Below are 22,331 nucleotides of genomic sequence, written 5' to 3'. Positions count from 1 at the left end.
TTTTTTTTTAATTCTTCCCTCACATTCAGTTCAGCAAACCACAAGTTAAGAGCCCTGCCTGCACAGTCTGTCCTGCCAGGGAACACAATAAGATGCTGCTCCACAGCACCAAATACGTTGCTCCAAGTTTTTGTTGCCAACTCCAGCTGCCAACAGAACAAGTCTTTCATGCAAATAGTCTACGTTGCCTGCAGGAACCTGACCTGAACCAGTTACCAACACTGGGTCCGATGCACGCCTGGGACAAACAGAAAATGGAAACACAGCTTGAAAAGTTAGAACCTGTGCACAATTCCTGCTTAGCCTTTGCTACGTTATGCTAGCTTTTAAATACTGTTTATTCTCGCCAGTTTAGACAAAAAAGCCACACGGTAGCTTTGCTCTGATTGCCAGCAGCTTCATCTAGTAACAGCAATTTTATCTAGTAACAAGAGGTGCTGCAGAAGAATTGGCCTGGAAAATGATTTCCCTGCAAGCAGACTTCAGGTGGAGCAAATCACACACCATTACAACACATCACAAACCCTTTTCCTGATCAACGGTCCCAGTACTCCCAAAATGGAAAGGAGTATAGTTTGGACACACCTGCCTTCCCATTGCTTTTATCAGGCCCATGCAAATTTCTGCGTAAAACGGTCAAAGTTTTCCCCACTGTTTTCAAAACCGTTTCCCGGGGCAGGGAAACAGCCTCCCGCAACCTCCCCCTAAAGCACAGAAACACGGTACTGCGGATCAACCACTTCTATCTGAAAAGCACCATGTATTAACCTGCTCTGGGAGACTTCTTCCAGCCGTCCCAACCGGCAAATTCTTACACTAACGTGACTCCAGTTAGAAAAGGTGCTCATAACAAAAGGCATAACTCAAACACCTTATGAATAGCAACTAATGCAGAAAGAGGTTTTTAGAGGCAGAGATATGTCGAGCTAAAGCGAGTTTACATTTGTAGTTGCATGCATGCACACTGTTTACCAAAAACAAAAAGTTAATCCACATTAGTCATTGGTAAAATAATTAATTACAGCAAGATAACGAACATAAAGGTAAAAAAATTCCTAAAGATGATTCTTATCTCACTACACATTATGGCTTTTTATTTATTTGTTTTTAAGCAAGGCCATGATATTTACTTACGTAAGTTTCCTTACATTGAAAGATTTTTCAATGTAATTGCTGCATCAGAGAGCAATTACAGTTTTTCACATAACAGCATATAAAAAATTATTTTAATGTATGAAATAGGTACAGAATTTATTTGTATTATCAGAACACTGAACTCTACTAAATTTTGTAGAAATGTTCCACGTTTCAGCCAAGTACCTCAGGCTTTCCTGTTCTACACTGCACTCTCAAACCTGCAGGAAAAAAAGTTACCCCACAGTTCAACCCACGAGATGAAGTATAAAGATGAAAGCCAGGAGACCATACATTCATTACCTATTTTTTCTATTTAACTTCTTTTAGGGCTTTGCTGACCAATACCAGCATCACAAAGAATCTTCCTTGGGTTCTAAACTGCATTTTATTTTTTATTATTAATTCCTAAATTATGAGGATATTTGAGACCCTCAATAACCTAATTCTCCTGGTGCACAGACTCAATGCTCTATGAGAAGTCCTAGACTTGACACTAGTCTAATAAACTGATTTTACTTCTCTTTCAGTAAATGCAATGACCTGCAAAGTAAGATAAATTAAAAAATAAGCAGGAAATGCTGGAAGGCCAGGCTGGATGGGGCTTTGAGCAACCTGCTCTACTGGGAGGTGTCCCTGCCCATGGCAGGGGGATTGAAACTGGATGATCTTTAAGGTCCCTTCCAACCATAACCATTCTATGATTCTATGAAATCAAATAAGATGTCATATAACGCAGATAACACAAAGAAGTAGTTATGCAAACCCACATTTGGCAGGACTGGGAAGAGAGCCCACATCTCTACTGCCACAGTCATTCAGGCAGCACCCAACTGCTCAAAATACCAAAGTCCCATCCGTACACTTAGCTCTCCTATTGGTACTTAGCACTTTGGTGCTACCGGGTCATACCCCTTGTCAGTCCCACAAACAGAACTTGGGATTTATGGGCAACACTTCATTGCTAACTAATACAGGTGGCAGGTAGGGAGGGCAGACAAGATTGTTTGGTTCTATGGTTTTGGTTTGGTTTCTTTTCCCAAAACAGTAGCACAGGTGAGCTTTTATTTTATTTTCTGGTTACTTACTATAGAAAAGAGACATTCAATCAAGAGCTGCGCTGGATGCCCGAAAGTCCAGAATAGAAATCATGCAGATAACCCTAATTGCTGCAGTCCTCTGTACAGTATGTGCAATTTCATTTTCCCATCTTACATTTTGTATTGGAAAAAACCCACTAAACTCACACAGAAGGCATCTTTAAAGTATGCTTCATAGTTTAAATCTATTTTAGCCTCACTAAGCACAATGAACAGTAAGATACAGGAGTTTCATGTATATGTCACTTATCACATATGTCAATACCATTATTTTAAATAGCAGCAGCAAGTACTTCGTAACATTGGGAGAGATCTGTGTGATTTTGGGATTCCTCAAAAAAAAAAAAAAAAAAAAAAAAAAATCACCTGTTTGGCTTTAGGGTGAGAAGAGCAAGGGGCACACTGACACCAGTCCCAGAGAGGATCAGATGTTTATCCCTTCGGCTAAGATCAAGTGCAATCAGGTTATAAAAACTGCATATTGGGTTACTTGAAGTATCACTTTTCATGGCAAGAAATATTATCCCAATAGGTCTAGGAGGAGGAAAAATTGTTCTGATTTTGAACAATCATTTCAATAGTCAGAGCTGCAAACTTTAAATCATTTTTGACAGTAAGCTGGCATTCCTTTCACAAAATTATATTCTTAACAAATAGCTGAGATTAAATATTCCATTTTCATGATCTTTTAAACTGAACATACATCATAAATGTTTTGGTTGCAAACAGAAATGACACAGTTTGCAACACTAGTAGGCTTCCAAATCTTAAAAAACAAACAAATCCTGATTTATAAAAGGCAACGCTGAAATAATTTAGTTCGCTAAAACTAACTGCTGAAAAGTACATAAAATTCAATCCAGCCATACTAATCTAACAGGCAAGAGCAAGAAATGCTGACGATCCCCATAACCTAATAAAGAGATATTAAATGTGTCAGTTATAACACAAGATTTTCCTTACTACCAAGTCTCAAAAGCTCAAGATGGTACCAAGAAAGAATCATTATTTTTTAACATATATACACACACACAGAGCACAGCAAGAGCAAATGCATATAACAGAAACTGTACCAGGCTTGATATATGTGATGCATGTGATTTAACCCTGATTCATCAAACAAGCAACTACAGCTCCTCAAGCTTTCTTGGAGAAGGGGAGAAGAGAGAAGAAATCCCTTCCCCTTCGTTTTTTTCCATTAATTGGAGCCTCAAGAGAGTTCACCTTCAAAGTTCCTATAAATCAGTTTTGTGTATAAAAAAGCTGCACACTTCCAATTTGCAGAGAAGGTAAGCCTTTCTGAAGCACGGTTTAAGCAGCTAGGGACACACTCAATCTGCTCTTTCTTCACAAAAGATTACAACTGCAGAGTGGAGTACAATACATACTTTCTAAATCTAGACTGAGCCTGTGACTCAAAGAGGCCGGTGTGGCATGAGCAGAGAACAATCTTTGTCCTGAAAAAGCCGGTCTGCTATCAGCACATCATCTTACAGTCACACGCAGCAACTCATGTTATAAAAGGCCACCCATCTCGGAATCTTTCTTAATATAACACTATGGTAGAAGACATCATCTGTTTTAGGAATAATGCTCTAATACAGCCCAACCTGGGTGCAACCTTTAGATATTGCCATAGTACCAAACAGTTATCACAGCCTAGCTTTGGGAAGCCAGATACACAGACTCACTTAGCTTTAAAAGAGTATTAAGCCAATTGTGATTAATGTTAAAGATAACATAGTCCTAAAGTAAAAAGGTAAATAAAGCTGGATGATAACAGAAAGGAAAAAGAAAAACAACAAACCACAAGCCACATTTCATCAAGACACTAACAACTTTCCTAGATGAATGTCACTGTCACAACAAAGACCTACAATAGCTCTCTCTTCAGTTCACTTCTGGGCAAACCTAACTTGCAGAACCCTGCTAGGTCTCCAGTTACAGTGTCCAACCCATGCTCAGGGGAAGGGAGGAAGGAAGGAATCTCAACTATTAGAATACAAACTGCAAAATAATTAGTTGCTCTTGAGAGGGGGAAAGGGCTCTGCAGAGGCATTGGAGGGAATGACTCTGGAATTCAAACAACTGTACTGAAGCACTTGGATAGCGAAGCGGAAAAAAATCCAACACATACACTGGTCTAATACAATCCACAACGGTCAAAACAGTTTATCACAACCCTTCTCTTTATTAGGAAATATACTTAACCATTTCATTTTTTTCACTTTTTCCCTCCTTCTGTCCACACCAATTAATAACACGTAACTAAGGGGACAACTTTGGATCTAGACTATGTAGGAATATATTGTCTCCAGCCAAGTACATACAGCAAATGAAAAACCCAAGGAAAAGAACAAAGCACACACACACAGAGACAACAAAATAAAATCCACTAGGCAGTTTACTTCATTTCTGCCAAACAGTTGGAGAATTTATATGCTTGTTTAGCCCCAACAAACAGTGCATTAAGGGATATACAGGAATGTAATAATACTGTAGTAAGACTAGGACTGCCATGGTAGGAAGAAGTGGTCATGTGTGATAAGCCTCTGCCTATGCTGAAGAAGGAGGCTGTGAAAAAAATATTTGTATTTGTTCTGGATGGATTCTAAATACACCTTGGGCTTTACTAGCCTAAGATACACACACGTGCTGTTAAAGGGAGATGTCCACAGAATGGAGTTAAAAAATTAAGATGTAAAATGTAAAACCCCCCAGATTTTGAACATTCTGCCTACAATGTTTTTCTTCACTCTAACTACCTGGCAGTCTAAGTAACCCTCTTCAAAGACATCAAACAATTAGATGCTTTCCTCTTTAAGCACATCTGATGACTTCATATTTATGGGCAACTGTTTTGACAAATTTGAGATAGAACAAAAAAAAAAAACCAAAACAAAACCACTACCACATACTGAAATCTAGAAGAGGCTTTTGTAATAGCTAACCAAAAAAGCAGAAATACTATCCTAACTTTCTTTACAGGCACTATAGCTAGGAATGCTAAACCTGACTTACACATGGAAGAATATAAATGAAACAATACAGACTAATCAGCTTTTAAAAATAAAATGTTCATAAGACCAGAGCGTACACATGAGGAGACTGGAAGGATACACAGTTAATGCTCTCATAACTAAACAGAAGATTAAGTCCTTTGATATTATATAATCCATCATACCATCTCGCTTAAGAACGTGCAAAACTACTGAAAAAGGAGAGGAAAAAAAGTCCAACCTTCCCAAACAAAACTTTAGATTTGACAGCAAGTTTACTTATATGGGGTCCTACTCAAGCTCTCAAGACAATGGGAGGGGTCCCTTATACTTCAGCTGGCATTGGTCAGATAGAAATTCTGCAGAATGTTTTTAAATGTCAAAACACACATACCAAACTAAATGTTTGCTTTTGGTTTACATCTTTCAAGAAGAAAGTGTAAACAATTATCATGGTCATACACTGGCCACTGTATAGCATCTAGATATTAGCCTTTGCTTTTTAGCATCACTCGTGATCTGATGCATTTGTAGGAGAAACAGCCACATGCATTCCCATTCCCACAGTATTAAGCCCTAAATAGTTTATGTCAGTCTGCTTTAACAATCTAAACCATTTGTAACCAACGTAAAGAGTGTATGCTGTATTACCTTGAATAGCGTCAAACATACGTATTAGAATTCTAATAGAACATAAATACAGTAACTGCATGCTGTTCCCATCTTGAATTTCACCCAACAAACTCCATTTCAGTACAACTTAAGTCTGCAGTGTCTGAGTTCACGGCACAGCAAATAGGACACAATTTCTTATTTTTCCTTACTAATATAGTCATTAGGCTTCCCTTTTTAAAATCCACTGTTTAACCTATCTTCTGAAACCCAGACTGTTTTCTTATAATTGTCTAATATATACTATGTGCTATATTTAATCTAAAGAGAATGAAAGTTTACATAGCATTACACTTAACTAGTTTGACTTTCTAAAAAGTCTGATGCAACTATACAAGCAAACTTTTGTTACCCAAGCACTGCAGAACTAACATTTGAAAGGAATATAGAATCAGGTCTTTTACTATCAACACAAATCTACAAAGCTATCCTCGTTCTTCCCAGTATTAGGTGTACGTCTAAGCTTTACTTTTCCTATTACATAAAAGCAATATATTGTGTAGTTCATGAATTAGCAAAGTTTTAAAGTGATTAGTAGAGCAGAAACTTGTATCAAAACAAAACTAAAATGTATTCAAAGCTAACGATATTTGGGTTTACCTGAAAATTAACATCTTCTTTCTTAAATATCAGTGCTCGAACTTCGTCAGGATCTCCATTAAATATAGCTTGAACCAATGGCGGCTGAAATGAAAAAAAGACACATCTTAGAATATAACCCCACTTTAGTTTTTAGTGATTGACGTATGTTGTTTTTATAAATAACACAAGATGATGACAACATAAAACACCCCAGGCAGTGAAATAAAGAAATCAGCAACAGTATTTAGAATTGCGGAACTTCCAAGTTTTAAAAGCCTCTAACAGAGGAATATGTACTAAGTCAATGAAATATGAAGAAAGAAAAAAAAAGCCCAGAAGACTAGCTTATAAGAGCTGAAAAGAGAACTCCTCATAATAAAATTAGGGCTGTTGTTACATGCTGCAAATTCTATATGATATAAGCAAACAACCCCCTTTTACATTAGCAAGTGACTAAAGTTACTAGAAGTCTTTTCACCTGTTTAGATAGAGTGGGAAAGCAAAGTGCATCAGATAAGTATGGTAACAAATTCACACTCACACACATCTATTACTAAATATAGCAGGATTTCTTAGTAAGTAAGAAAAGCTGCTGAGGTATGCTAGCAAGATTTTACTTAGTTGCTTGACAAAATAAAATAATTTAAAGCTGTAGAAGCACAGTCCCCAGTGTTGATCACTTCCAGAAAGTGGTAACTCGAATCTAAGTTACATCAAGATTATGAATTATGTTATTTTTTTATTTTAGCTTAGAACTGCTCTTGCTTGATGTACACTATATAGTCTATCCGTTCTCAAAATAAACGCAGCATATTATTGCAATAGAATGATTACATCAGTTTCTAAAGTGGTACTGCATAAATGTACCATTGAGGAATGAGAAGTGGAGCAGGGAAAAACCATCTACTTCAAACACAGTTTACCAAGCCCTCTAAAAATCCTCTGCTATTATACAAGAGTTGAGATCTGTTATTGCTGCACCATAAATAAAGTTACATGAAAAAGAATGAGCCCTTGCCAATATTAATACGACAACTAAGTTTCAGCTTTTTGCCTCTTTAGTATAGGCAGTTTCTAGCACCTTGTCTTGTTTCAGCATCATGCATATTCATGTTAATCTTAGGAAAATCACTATTGGTATTTGCGACAGTATTAAAAGCAGGAAATATGCCAACAAACAACATGCCTTACCAGCACGTTTCCAGAGGGCGACGGACATAAACATACATTTTCCTGAGGTAATTTGGAAATAAACGTGGGAGAATCATCTTCCTCCTCCTCCAAAACAACAATACAGACTCGACTCATTCGATCCGTTGGAGGAAGCAAAAGCAAACAAAAAAACGGCAGCAACGGTATTTCTGGAAGCAGACCGCAGGTATCGCAACAGGGACCATAAAGGAAATACTTTCACCTGTTTCACACACCCTCACAAACTTGTGAGTCCTACCGCTGGTGTATTAGCATTTAAAAGAGGACATTTCAATTCCCCCTTACACTTCATTTTTCAGATTTAAAGACCCTGAGATATTCAGGACAATACTGGAGAAAAAAAAAAAAAAAAAAAAAGTTGTTCTTTTTAAAATAAAATCCCCCTAGGCATCCGAATCACAATAATGAAACTGTGGAACAGCTGATAAAAATATCCCAAGATCCAATTCCATCCGAAGAGCACTCACTGTCACACACAGCTGTCCTTTCACAAGCAAATTTGTCTTTGTTAATGTCACAACTTCCACCAGCGTCCTCCTACCCCCACAGTGAAATCATTGTTGCAGAAGACACGACACTGTCCTACCGAGGAGGGAACAAGGAACAATTGCCCCGAGAGTGCCGGCGGCAGCTATACCCAGCTCCTGCAAGGTCAGTTTTAGATCAACCGGCCCAGGCTTTCTGCTGCCTGAAAATAAACGCGCCTCCCGATCATCCCGTCATCCTACGGCTTCCTTTCCCAATGTCAAAAAACAGTCCGGCCAGAAAAACGCATCTCCTTTCCAGCAGTTATTCAGGACCTGCTTAGAGGAAAATAATTCTTTCCCATGCAAGGGAAATATCTGCAACGTACAGCGCGGCTGCAGCACATTTACATGCGATGAGTCAGACCACGGGGACAATGAACTCCTTGAATATTATCACTGGTTGAATCCAGCCCCCCCCCACCCCCCCAAACGACAGCAAGGCAGACGGCGTTACTCCGTCAGGGACACAAGCAATGCGGAGACATTCATTTTTCCTTCCCCGGGCAGTAGCTCTGGCTTCTCCATCAGGGGACGCGTTAGGCAGAAATGCTGGAGAGGAAGAATGCTTCAGCAAAACAAGCCAGCTACTGCACACAAACGCTCCAATTACTGCCCTAGACTCCTTCTGCAAAAGCAGCTCATCACTCAAGTGTTTCTTTTGATCACCATGTGAATGCAGTTCCCATGATAGTCTTCATTCAGAATGAGGAGGAGAGGGGAAAAAAAAAAAAAAAAAAAAAAAAAAAAATCAGACTCCGTACATCTTCTCTCAGCCAACTTCTTTATCCAAACATCTGTCGCTGTGCCAAGCTGATTCTCCTCTTCAGTTAAAGCTTCTGCTTATCAGTTTTTTTCCCCCCCCTCGACAAATGGAATCCCACGATCAGCAGCCAGCCTCGCAAAGCGTGAAAAAGCCTGGCTGTCCGAGCGGGCAGGAGCAGAGCGGGAGCCAGCGCCACGGCAGCGTTCCCACTGAGCGGCAGCCTGGCGAGCAGCGACTGCAGCCTGGCAGGATGAAATGCCTAGTAATGCTCACATGTCACACTTACCAGGGAACCCAGCCGCTGCTCCCAGTGCAACTTCCTCTGGCTCAAAAAAAAAAAAAAAAAGTGCCTTTTTCTTTTTTTGGGGCAGCCTTTGCAGTTACGCCTGTGCCAGTTCTGTGACTAACGCGGCTCAAAAACGTAAAAATCCTATAACTGAAGAAAGAGCGACTGTTTAATATTTTCCACTAAAAGCCGCAAAGAAATCTGGTGTACTGGCTCTGCTGACTAACAATTGAGGCGGTAAACAATTCCAGTGTTTTAACTGCTTTCATATGGCACCGGTCAGAGCAGCAAAACAGTCCTTCCTTAACTCGCTGAAAACAAGAAAGTCCCCACATAAATACTCTGAAAATTAAATGGAAATAAAATATCTCTTAAAGTAATCAGTTGACTATTAAAAAAGCCAGCTATTAGTGACTAAACCTATAGTTTTTTGCAGCTTGTATAGACAGATACCTCCTCAGCTTGAAAAAAATTGCACTGAGCATCATTTAAATATAATATTAATATTACAATAACATTCATATAATAATATAACATAATAATAAAAATATAATATCAAGCCCTACAACTTGCTGAATAAATATTTCAGCTTGAATCTGCCTAAATGGTGCTGGTTTGTGGGTGTATTATGTAAATGGCTCCTGTGAAAGTTGCTGGATAAGCTTCAGTGTTAGAGGAACAGAGGGAGGGTTTTTCTTCCTGCTGTGCAGTATGAAGTATTCTAATGTCCTCCAGTGGCTGATAAGATCAGAATTTGTCAATGGTGAGCAAGTTTCTAGCTATTCGAGAAAGCATTTGCACTCAGGTTTCACGTATGAATCCAGGCAGGCAGAAAGACAGCTTTAAGTGGTATATTAAATGGTCCGGATATTAATAGGCATATTGAATTCCCACCTTCGGGGGCCACAGGCAGGAAAAGCTCACATCACCACCCTTGAAATAATGTCTATGGTAGCGTCACTGTAACATAATGAATTGCTAACTGCACATCCAATAACATTTCCTGCAGGTGAAGGCTTTTGTAAGTGCGACAGAATACCTTTCTGTAGGGCTCCCCGAGCTCAGGGCTGCTGGCTTGGCAGAATATTGCACTAGTTTCTGATTTACCGTGAAATTTCAGCTACGATTCAGATTTCCCAAGCGTTCTCATTTACAGCATGTGACCAACAATCATCTTTATAAATATACTCTGTTCATTATGTGGAGTCCAGTTATTTTGGAATGTCATACTTTTGGTCTTAATTATGAAAAAGCAATGGTTCGTACACTACACTGCCTTGTTCTAGCTTTTCAAACATTTATTGAAAAGAAACAACACAAATTCACATGAATACATATGAAAACTCATGTTCTTCTTGGCCACAGCAAAGCCGGTTTAAATAAAAACCAGGACGTCCTCAAGGCTCATCTACTGCAACACTCTACTGTCAGCTATGGAACACAGCAACCACAACCCAGAAAATATTTTGGGTTTTATTTGTGAAAAATACCCCAAGGTATAGACACTGTAGTTCACTTGCATAACTAAACATTCATTTGGAAAAAAAATAATTACAAATCAGATTTTAAGTCTACCAGCAAAGTACACTGACAAAACTCATACTTGGTTTTCAGACTATACACACACACACTTGATATTCTAGCTAAGACCATATGTTCAGTGTAAATGAACACTTTCTGAGAGCCAGTAAGTTTATATAGCAAGCAAATACTAAGAGTGCCATACATTTTCTTTGGAATTAGCAACTGGACATGTTGCTAGATAGAAATAGCCCAGTTTAATTGAAATTATCTGAAAGTGGTCCGCCTTTTGACCTTTGCAATTAATGCTCTAAAGTGCACTTAAAAAATTCAGCTAGAAATTCAATACTTACCATAAAAAGTATATGACTTCACACTTATTGTTAAAATTCAGAAAATTAAGAATATTTGAATCTACTCTGATAGGTATTCTAGAAATCTTCCCTATAATTAAAATAAAATTAATATAAACTATTTTCAAAAGTGAGTTAACATATTACATCTTGCATAACATTACATATATTTGAATGGTGACATTGCTACGGTCAAAGAGTTAAAGGCCAGTACATCACAGTTTGCATTAGAAAGACAACCAACATAACTAAGTCAATATTAATTGATCTTATTAGCAATCTAAACCATGTGAGTAAGCAGACAAAAAAAACCTACTAGCTACTCACCCTAGAAATGTGTGTGTGCACAATTACTTCCATAACCAAAGGACAACCCAATTCTAGAAACATTTAACTTTTGGTTACAGTGAACAAGTGGAGGTTACTTAAAATAAAAATCTTCCCCCCTCCCATCCCCTTCAACTGAAAGTGTCGCCTTCAACTCTGTGCACACACCATCTCTAATCATCTCTTCCTTCAACTTCAAAAAAATCATTCAAGGTGTCCTCTGGTTTGCGGAGGTTTGTATTTACAACCAAAAACAAAACAAAGTACTGTCATTTTCAAACTACATTTGCCCTTATGTAAATAAATCAAGTTACAAGAGTCTTTCATGGATGCATATAATGAGAATGTATTACAAGAATGCAACTTGCAAGGTTAAAACATGGATGACAGCAGCCATGCCCACTCCAGACAGAAAAAACATGAACTCCGAATCAGCTAAAAATAGCAACCTTTTCTACTGATCTACTCTTTTCTCTAGAAATTGATAAGCAGCACTGCTGACGACACCAAAAACCTCACTGAAGCACATTCAGTATCAATGAACCTACCCAAATAAAGATTTCTCTCTTGCCAATCAGCATTTACCAAGTCTTTTTTGGGGCTGAGATTAATCCAACTGGTTTCATTTAATATTTTGTATAATTAAGGATCTAGGAAAGGAAGGAAATTGTTCTGCCAGGTTCCAGTAAAACCAAAAAAATTTAAAACTGAGTTAGGTTTATGAATTATTTTTTAAACAATCTGCATCAGCTCTGCAAAACAAAGACCTAAACTATGCATTTCTTGAAAAGAAAGATTGCTCATAATAGCTACAGCTGTAAGTAGATAGGCATGTTCCAGTATACGCAGATTTTTATGTAATTTAGCTAGAATATTTACTAAAGTGTTGCCCACATATAGACAGAGATGAGTGTTCAGCATTGCCATGAATATAAGCTGCAACACTTCTAGAAGCTCGTGAGTCACTCAGCTGAACTCCTCTGCTGCTTCCTCCCCGCTCCTGAGGGAATGAGGTGGAGTCAGGAAAAAGAACAGTTGAAAGCAATAAGAAATTATAACCTTTCTTCCCAGTTTTGCTCTGTTTATTCTAGAGCATATGCACAGCTGGGATGCAGAAAAAGGAGACCAGGTTTAACCTCCGGACTCCACAATTCCGCTTCCAGGGACAAGCAAAATAGCTTCACTTGCACCTGCCAGATACCATTGGCAGTTCTGCTTTTTCTCATGCAAGTATAAAGCCTCTATTAACCTACAGAACGATTTTATGCAGTCATGTATTTTCTTTGAATTAAAACTTCACAATTAATAAAATCCAGTAACAGAACTGTCATGTCCACAAAAATTGAGACACAAGTATGACAAAGAAGAAAAATAATCCAGCATTCATTCTAACTTCTCTCTATTGGAGCAGCATAAGAAAAATTAATAATGCAAAATGTCTGTGATTGAGATGTAAACTTAATTTGTACACTTAATCAAACTGTAACCTATTAAAAATAGTTCGGAAGTATCATCTGATCAAAATGCAATAAAATATCTTACAACTGTTAAAAGTCTACTAAGCAATTTTCTGTTCAAGACTTTAAGAATGGTAGAGAAAAGCATCTTACAACCACCATAGTACAAGATAAATCAATACTTTTAAAAATAAATAATTCTCTGATATCCAAAACATGGTGTCTAGCAATCAGGAAAAAAAAAAAATAGAGAAATAAGCACAGGCATTCCTAAAAACCAGAAAAGCAAACAGTTCTATTTCTCTTTAAAGTGGAAATTGAGGGAACAGCATCTTCCCTTGCAATTTTCTAGGTAGGGTATCACCCACAACACTTCCTTTTTTATTAAGGTCAAGTTTAACTTCACTGGCAGGAGTTTTCTTTTTGCGCTCCTTTAGTGTACAACCCTGTAATCAAAATGGATAATCCGTTCTTACATTAACAAACAGTACATAAAAGTAATCCTCTGGCATGTCTGATTTCAGATTCTCAAGGTACTTATTGCACATGCTCTGGCTGGGGACTCCTATTGATTCATCAGCTGCATCTAACAGCAGCCACCTCCCTGTCCTTTGACCAAAATGGAATGCAGTTATTCCAGCCAACAGCCTTCCAAAAGACTGATGGTGGAATTGTCAGTCTTACAAAATTAACTAGAAATTAAAACAAATCCTGTTTCAGGGATGAAAGACCACAAAAAGATGCATCTCTCAACACATGTTATTATAGATATTTAAGGTAAGTCTGCATCTATGAAGACAGACTACTTTAGATACTGTGGTGTGAGGTTTGGACAGGAGACGGGATGGTTTTAAAGCAATTTTTCTTTTTGGAAGAAGGTAAGTGACAGAAGACAACTTCTGCTGGAAAATGGAGAAGATGATATCTCAAAATATCAGTTGAGTCAAAGAGAGGAGCAGGCAAAACACTTCAGCATCTGTTAAACCCACAACTATTAGCTGTACACTTACACTCTTACTGCAAATACCACAGTTTTTAAAAAACATTTTCATAATACGAAAAGCGAGACCCACAGATCAGTTACAGGTATTTTCATCTGTTGGCAAAGCAAAGGCAGAAAAGCTTTCTGGCCTCCTTAGTCCCTTCCAGCTCAGGCCATGTCCACCGCCAATTTTGTTTTCTGGCACTGAAAATGGCATCAATTACAATAATAACCACAGTATCCTTCCAGGAATAATTACTGAAGGCAGCAATTTCAGCTGTGCACACCAGCTCTAAAAGCAGAGTTGAAGGAGACAAACAAAACAAAACCCAAAAGCTTAGTCTCAGCAGCCCCTGTTTGCTCTTTCGTATGTCAACTGCCCTCTCCCAACGCTTCCCAGCCAGTTGCTGGGAGGTGAGACCGGACAGGAACGCAACAATAGCGGAGTGAAAATAGCAGGGACGTTAGAAGACATCAACCCAGTGTCACAGCTGGCACTGACAGCCTGATGCTTCAGGAAACGATGCTTTTACATCTTCCCAAGGAGAAGGAACAGATAAAGACAGCTTGGCTGGAGCAAATGAATGAGTGTAGAATTTCTAATCTTAAGTTTCTTATCATCTACCATATGACCTTGAAAGCATTTATACCAATAGCGCACACACTCTTATAAATTAACTAAAACACGATCCTGATATTAGGGCACCTGGTAAAACAATGAAGAGAATTCCCTTTGGGCACGCGGGCGCACGCATACACCGAGAAGAATTAGCACATCTCCTTTGATCTACTTTTCTACTGATCTATAGTCATGCTCTGAAGACGAGCACAGGAAGTGCTGATTTTATGTATTTCCCCTTTGAAAATTTCTTCCTGCAATACTGCTTCTGCAGAGAAAACAGGATCAAGCTCATCATTTATTACAAAAAAACCTAACCTACATCACAGAAGGTCAACATAACATTGTCTTATTTTCACCACAGAATAGGCTTTATTTTCCCTCTTCAGTAGGCATTCCAGGGCTTGTAAATCCAATGCATGGTCAGGGCTTCAGGGACAGTTGCTGTAATGCAGAAGATCACCACAGGCCTCTCATAGGCTGCATCCTTGAATACCAGTAGATCTCCTTGGGGTTTTCAGAAGTATGGCATAGCAGGCTCAAGAGCCTCTCCTGACCAATTCCCTATGCCTGTATCTCAAGCAAAAAAAAGCAATTCTCACCTACCGGCAGCTTAATCAAAAAAACCGCCGAGTGTGATCTTTCCTTGTTACATGGGAAAAGAACAAGTTCCACCTTCCCCGGATGCGGATGCCATTTGGTTTGGTTTTTAATCCTGCACGTTTCTCTCCAGCAGATGATTAGGCACACATTACATTTGGTCTGTAGGGCCAGTCGGCTTCCCCGCTGAGGCTCATATTTAGCTGTATGCGCTACGAGACAATAACCTTTAACCTCACTTCGCTTTTTTGTTAACTTCGGTTCTTTTGCTGAAGGCTGGAAGCCCCTGCCAGGGCAGGCAGCAGAAGGCACCGTGCCCGGGTTCAGCACTGGGCAGGGCTGGCAGCGAGACCCAAAATGCATGAATTCCAGCTGGAGCCCAGAAGCCTGGGATAAAATTTATCATTTCCTCATTAAAACTCTGCTGGATTGCCATAATGCTGAGTTTCCAAAGAAGCAAACGTTAGTAAGGTAGACTAGTTCTAGAAATGAGAGTTGCTCTGCTGCCTATGACGAGTGACCAATCTGATTCTATCGCTAGCTGCACTCTCAGTGAATGACACCTAAAAGCTGTCATTGCAGCATGCTGGGATGACAGACAAATCAGCTACTCCTTTCCCAGTCACATCAAGGTTATTCCTCACAATACCGCTCTTGAATGCGGATGTGCCACTCCTCCTTTTCTCCTTCTCTTCCCCCTATAAAATTCATTATTAGCTAACTAATTTTTTCAGCACTGTTTCAATTACACTGGAGTAGGTATCGCTTTTGAGTTGTGCTCCAAGTTACGTAGAAAGAACAGAGGCATGAATTTGACTAAGAGGATATGAAACCATGGAAGAGATTCGGGTTCATAAAAGACGCTTTAATTTCAGCAGATAAGAGCAGTAGCATATAAAAATACAACATAAATCCTCATGTTCTACAAGACGTTCTACAAACTTGAAAAGCGATTGTCATGACTGAATTTTTATCCTGTGCCACTTACAGAATTTAAGCGGAAAGTCAAGTCAGTTATGCCAGTCGGTAGAGGGCTTCCACAGTTTTCTGTCACCAACCACATGAATCCTTGTGGGTAAACTGCCATGGTGACAAAATGTTTGCTTTTATACATTTGTCTGAAATTCCTATGGAATTCCCACACGGCCAAAAGCAGCAGTGGCTGGGAGTGCTCCACCAACATTTAAGAACTTGAGTCAGAAATGCATACTGTTTCCGCTCAGACTATTATCTGGGAAACACTAAAAAAGTGATTCATACCATTTTGAGCCATGGGAGGGAGGAAACAAACACCACATTCAACTATTTAAAACCTTCAGTGATGACTCACATCAGCTTTGGACATTTCCAGAATCGGCTGCTTTTCAGAAGTAACAAATTGCTTTTGACTATTGCAGAAAATAAGCTGTTGACTATTCAAGAAATTAAACAAGATCGACCCGCTTTCAACAGAACCATTCAACTATCAAAGAAAAAATAAAAGGGGAAGGGGGGGGTGGTTTTTGCCCTCCCAAAACAAGACACAAAACCCAAGAAGCTCAGTGGATTGTATCTCCGTAGGTCAAGGTCAGAAAGCCCATCAACTCCCAACTGATAATTATGCCTATCTTAAATTTCGTTTTAGCTGCATTTGCAAAAATCAGCTTGGAAATTTTGCTACAGTAAGTCTGTTATCAGTCTTGTTCCAGCTGCATCAGTGGGGTTTTATCTTAGCTTATGCTTTGCTTGGACTCACACGGTTGTGTGATTTCAGCAACCAGTACTAACAAAACATTAATCCAGTCACAGGGGCAACAAGACATAACCAATTAAGAGTGCGGAATAACGAACAGCCTGTGAAAAGCTAAGAACAGAGTAGAGCATCCAAAAGTGTTAATACAGCACTCATTGGCCTCCATGATTCAACGACCACAAGGGGAAATCACAAGAGTTGAACCAATGAAGGAAAAAACCAAAAACTAAGTAGGGGCAGCTTCATAATACAGGCTGCTTTATCCCTACCAGAAGGGCACTGGAAAGAGGACATTTTGCATGGAAGTAATTTCCGTCTAACGCTTCCCAAGTCTGGGCATCTTGGGGAAAGAAAGCAAAATTAGCTTTGAATGTCTGTCTGCTATTCACTCACAATGCAAGAAGCATTATCAAGAGGAAACACTATATTTAGAATGACAGAGTGACAGCAGCAAGTATTTTCTCAGAAGATCATGCAATTTCTACCATTCAAAGCACAGCTCTTTGATTTTCTTCATCACCAACAAAAAGGACAAAAAAATCTACTCCTTCAGAACACCTGTTCTCCATTTTTGTCATTACTGAAACTCTCCTAGTAGAAAGTTTTGGAAGTCAGTAACATCGAGCAAGGGGGGGAAGGAAGAGGCCGAAATACTAAATGACTCAAAAATTCTCAGCCTTAAGAAAGAAAAAAGAAAAACCGTTGCCTTTAAAAGTTTCTGTTCACATTTTCCTACTCATTAGCCATGTGACAGTCAATCTCCTGCAGCCCAGGCTCTCCCTCCCTGTCCCACCCAGGGAAGAGTGCTGTTGGGGGGGGGCTTTTTTTTTTTCCAGGATGGGGCTTGGGAGGGGAGGGTACTGAATACATTGATTAGTTTTCTTTAAAAGATTTTCTACAGTTCAGTTGAAATCAGATTCTCTTGCAGAAGAGTTGTAAGAGTTGAAAGAAATTTATATATATTTAACTAGTGTAATACTAAAATGCATGTAACATTTCTACCAGTGCAATATTTTTAACACAGTTTTGGCTAGATACGAATAGACTGCGACCACAGAAGCCACAGTTCAGCTGACTTGCTCACATGTGGGGTTTTTTTTTTCCCATAGATACCAGGGACCCAAAATACTATATGCAAGTGAGCAAAGGGAATTCTAGTTGCTATGGATACCACTGCTTTTATGTATTTTATCTCTTTTCAGTATGTAAACATTCAGCATCACTGTAGATGAACTCTTCAGATTCTCTTTAAAATAATGTGGGTCAGTAGCAGCCTCATGTAGCAGGGTTTGCTGTTTGGGGGAGGTTAAGCTTCCTAGAAGTTTTTAGGAATCCCTTATACCACCTTCACATCCAAGAAAAAGCTCTTTTCTGGCAACTGGAAACACTCTGGAAAACACAGCTGGTTAAAATCCACATATTCACACACACATACACACACTACTACAGGATGAATCGCTCATCTGAGTCTTCTGCAGCTGCCAAAATGGATGGCTTTTCCCAAAACTGAGCAAGGAGAAATACAGCAACAGCCAAGACTCTTACTCAGCTGCTTCTAACCTTGTCAAGGGTCCTCCCCTTGATGCCCAGCGGGGAGACTGCTCCCAGGAGGGCTCTTCCACATCACTTTGAGATAGCAGCATGTAAGCAACATTTATTCTTAGATGTTACTTTTACTATCGATTTTTCAATTCTGTCATTTAGAAGATTATTAAGTGCTTCCCTTAAAAAGCTGAGCTTTTCAATTCAGCTTAAAAAGCTGAACTAAATTTCACAAAACATAACAAAGTATTCATTTAGAACATTAAAGTTTTACCAACCTAGAAATTTGTTTGTTTGGGCTTTGTTTGCTTGGGGTTTTGGGTGGTTGTTTTTCCAGGTTGTTCTTTTTTTCTTTTTTTTTTTTCTTAAGTGACACCTGAGGAAGCGGATGAGTCTGATTTTAACTGCTGGTCGTCAGAGAGACTTCTTCACTCCTCCCTTCCCCACACGATCCTTGCACATTCACATCCCCTTCCTGTGCCAGCACAGTGATCCAACTGCCCCTATTCATTTTTTTTTGGCTGGTGATTATTTGAGGCAGCTCATCATGGGCTGGCGGCTGACACAGAAGCAGTGGGACCATTCAAACTGCTCACTGTAACAGAAAGTGATTCAATTGCTTTGCAAAACCGCACACCCATAAGCTGAGATCCCTTCATCAGCAATACATCAGGACTACTTAATTCCTTATGTTTTCCTGAAAATATCTCAAAACAGCCTTCTTGACACCCAAACTTTTCCAAACATGGACCTATTACAATCAAGTGTATCACTCATGAAATTCTTTCCAATTACACAAAAAGAGTTATGCAAAAAACTCAAGATTTCCCCCATGATTCAGTATATAAATCACTCCCAGTACTCAATATCTTTAAAAAAAAAAAAAAGAAAGTATTTTGCAACATAGAAATTTCACAGATTATGTTACTGAAACCATCTCTACAGTGCCAACAGTATTTATAAAGCATATAGCAATAAGAACAGACTAGATAATTTTAGGGCCCAGTTTTCAAAACTGCACACAAAACCAATTATGTATGCAGAATCCACATGTGAACAATTTATGTGTTATCTACAAGCACTACAACATAGTTACAATCCATACATGATTTAAATTTAAACTTGTTGTTTATTTGTTTTCCAACCACCAGGGTTATTTTGGAGTTCATTTCTTCCAAAGTCTTCCTAACAAATGCTTCCATCAGTGATTTATTCAATTAAGATGACACCTAGAGGAGAACTTGCAAAGTAAATTTTGGCATTCCTAAAAGCTAACAAAACTGCTTTATAAAGTACTTATAATATAGAACCAGCAAGATGTTATAAAACCAGTATGCATGTGAGCAGCACATAATTTATTTAAAACATTAAGAAAATCAACTTCTGTATAACCTTGCCTCTAAAAATCCATAGGCTTAGGTATCTTAGGATCTATAAACAACCAAATCCCATTCCGCCAACATGCAGGCATGAAAAGGCAAAGTACCTGCTCAAGTTTTTGCACAAATGAGGCCACAAAAAAATTTATTATCCAATTTTCTACCTCTATTTGGCAAGCTAACTTTTATTTTATAAAAGCATTATGAAAAAGAGAAAACAGGTTTCTGTAAAATGTAAATATACTGGCTTTGATAAATATGTTAGGAACACTTTTAACATTTAGTAACAAAAAGCCAAGAATATGGGTTTAGAATATTCCTATCTGTTTATATCTTACGTACCAAGCTGTGCGAAGTCTTCCCCAGAAAACTCTACTAATGCAATCAGCCTACTCAAAATGTATGACAAGCAAGAGAGAACACCAATGAACTCAAATTGTTTTGTAAACTAACCCAAAATCAAGGAACCCATCAATAAACTTACACATCTTGTTTAAAAAACACCACACACATTATTATGAAAATGCAACCTTTAAGTCATGCAGATATAAATTTCTGGAGTCTTGACTCAGCTGTTGTCTTTCTCTCTTGCAAATAATTTCAGGCCCTAGAAAATAAAGGCAACTGACTATTTTTTCAGAATGAAGTGTTGATCTCCCAGGCTTCTTCTTGGATGTACACTGACACCTCATGGACATTTCAGAAATTTTTAAGGTCTACTCTTAGCTCTGTTTTTCTCTCTGGTTTTAAAACTCCATTCACTTTTCCTTTTTTTTTTTTTTTTTGCGGGGGTTGGTGGTGGTGATAATGTCATGTTGCCCTTTTTAGAAGTGTAAAGGACATTACTTGGTCTATTGCTAGTTTTCTCTATATAAAACACTACTTAGCATTCATTTTGGCTGAGCGGGGTGAAGGTCAGGGGGTGCCCTCAAACACTGAACCACAGAACGGAGAAAGACGAGATACCTCTCTCCAGCTTCAGCCCCTCCAAACCGCAGAGAAGCAATCACAGAGCCTGTAACTCCTTGCAAAAAAGAGAGACCAGGAAGAAAGATGTGACAAATGTCACATGAGGAATGAGACCGGCAGTGTTCTTCCCCATATGACAAACTAGCTCTGAAGAATCTTCTGGGACTGTGCAGAAGCCCTTCACTCTCTGAAGTCTATAAAAGCCTTCATAGTTACACACACGATTACTTAAGAATATTAACAACATTCGTATTTTCCACTTCAGTTTATGGCAAAGTAGCAGTAAGCTTTACTTCGCATTGTTGTACCATAGAAAACAAAGACAAAAAGCAAGGTTCCTTCCAGATTCTCATTCTGGAGAAGTGTGTTACCTTTCACTTTTCCCAACGGGCTGTCTAACATGTATGAAAAAAACCCTTTGCCATTTCTTCTTTCTTGTCTGAGGCAGTGACCGTAACAATAATCACAATCATTCTCCAAAGAGCCCACAGGTTTTTCATCCCCTAATTCCGTTGGTATCACTTTGGGATAATCACTAAGAGGCAAGGTAAACTTTCCCCAGCGAAAATCGAAAGTGTGATTAGCAACAGAATCCATCACATGATGCCCAAGATATGCAGGTACCATAGCAATCCAACTGACCACATTATACATCTGGAGGCACATCCACACGAATACAGCACGCTTGACCCACCGCATCCAAACACAAAAAACAAATAAACCTTTCAATATATTCGGCCAGTTTAACACCACTGTGTCAATGAACTTCATACAAAGCTCTCTAAAAATACCATATACAATATTCTGTAGGTACAACATGGTGAAAGCTATCGGTTCTCCCTGAGCAAACTGGAACTCAAACTATTCAGGCAATCTTATCAAACCACAGTCGTCGTGCCCCACGTTGGGCGCCAATAAATCTGTCGTGGTTTTGGCTGAATTTACCAAAACCGGACCGGCAGATGGCCCTTCCCCCCCCCTTCCCCCCCCTAAAAGAGGAGAGAGGAGGAGAAAGAGATAAGGAGATTCAGAAGTTTAGAATGAACTAAACTACTTTAATGAAAAATTAATATTAAAATAAAAAATAAAGAAGAAAAATAATGAAATAGATACAATATATACAAAACCGTATCAAGCTCCCAGGATGACAGTCACATCACCGGCAGGCACTGGGGAGGTCCCAGACTGGACTCAGTGACGAATGGGAACTGGATTCCAGCTCTGGAGTCAGGAACATACGGATCGGGATCAAAGGCAGATGAACAGACAGAGTCCTCTCTGGACGTCGGCCATCGCAGGAAGGGCTGACCCTTTGATCCCTCAGCCTTTATACTGAGCATGGGGCAGATGGGATGGAATACCCCAGTTGGTCAGGTTTGGGTCACCTGTCCTGTCCGCTCCTCCCCACCGATGTGACCCCTCTACGTTTTTTCCGTTTCCGACCCTCTAAGGGGGCAAATAACGAAATTGGCTGACCTTGGTTGTTATAGCAATAAGTATAAGCAAGGGCCTCCCTGCATACCATTCCTTGGCATGGAGCACAAACATTGGTCTTATCACTCTGAGAACGAGCAG

At 39.1% G+C, this 22,331-nt stretch overlaps 1 protein-coding gene across 3 annotated transcripts in view; it reads right to left on the bottom strand.

The window, feature by feature from the left end:
- The window catches only part of ANKRD28 (ankyrin repeat domain 28), a 124,139-nt gene that overhangs the window by 69,553 nt on the left and 32,255 nt on the right, over window positions 1–22,331 (bottom strand). Inside the window, exons 1-2 of one of the 3 annotated variants that reach the window (XM_074150921.1) lie at window positions 7,679–8,557; window positions 6,506–6,589 (exon numbers count right to left, since the gene is read on the bottom strand). In XM_074150921.1, coding sequence (XP_074007022.1) covers window positions 6,506–6,589; window positions 7,679–7,795 — 201 coding nt within the window. In that variant the 5' untranslated portion in view covers window positions 7,796–8,557. Of the gene's footprint in view, window positions 1–6,505; window positions 6,590–7,669; window positions 8,558–22,331 lie in introns of those variants that run through there. The other 2 variants (XM_074150920.1, XM_074150922.1) reach the window with 2 other exon arrangements.

Source organism: Numenius arquata, chromosome 7 (assembly GCF_964106895.1).
Source record: "Numenius arquata chromosome 7, bNumArq3.hap1.1, whole genome shotgun sequence".
Classification (NCBI taxonomy): domain Eukaryota; kingdom Metazoa; phylum Chordata; class Aves; order Charadriiformes; family Scolopacidae; genus Numenius; species Numenius arquata.
Note: the sequence above shows the minus strand (reverse complement) of the source record. Positions and strands in the feature narration are given on the sequence as shown.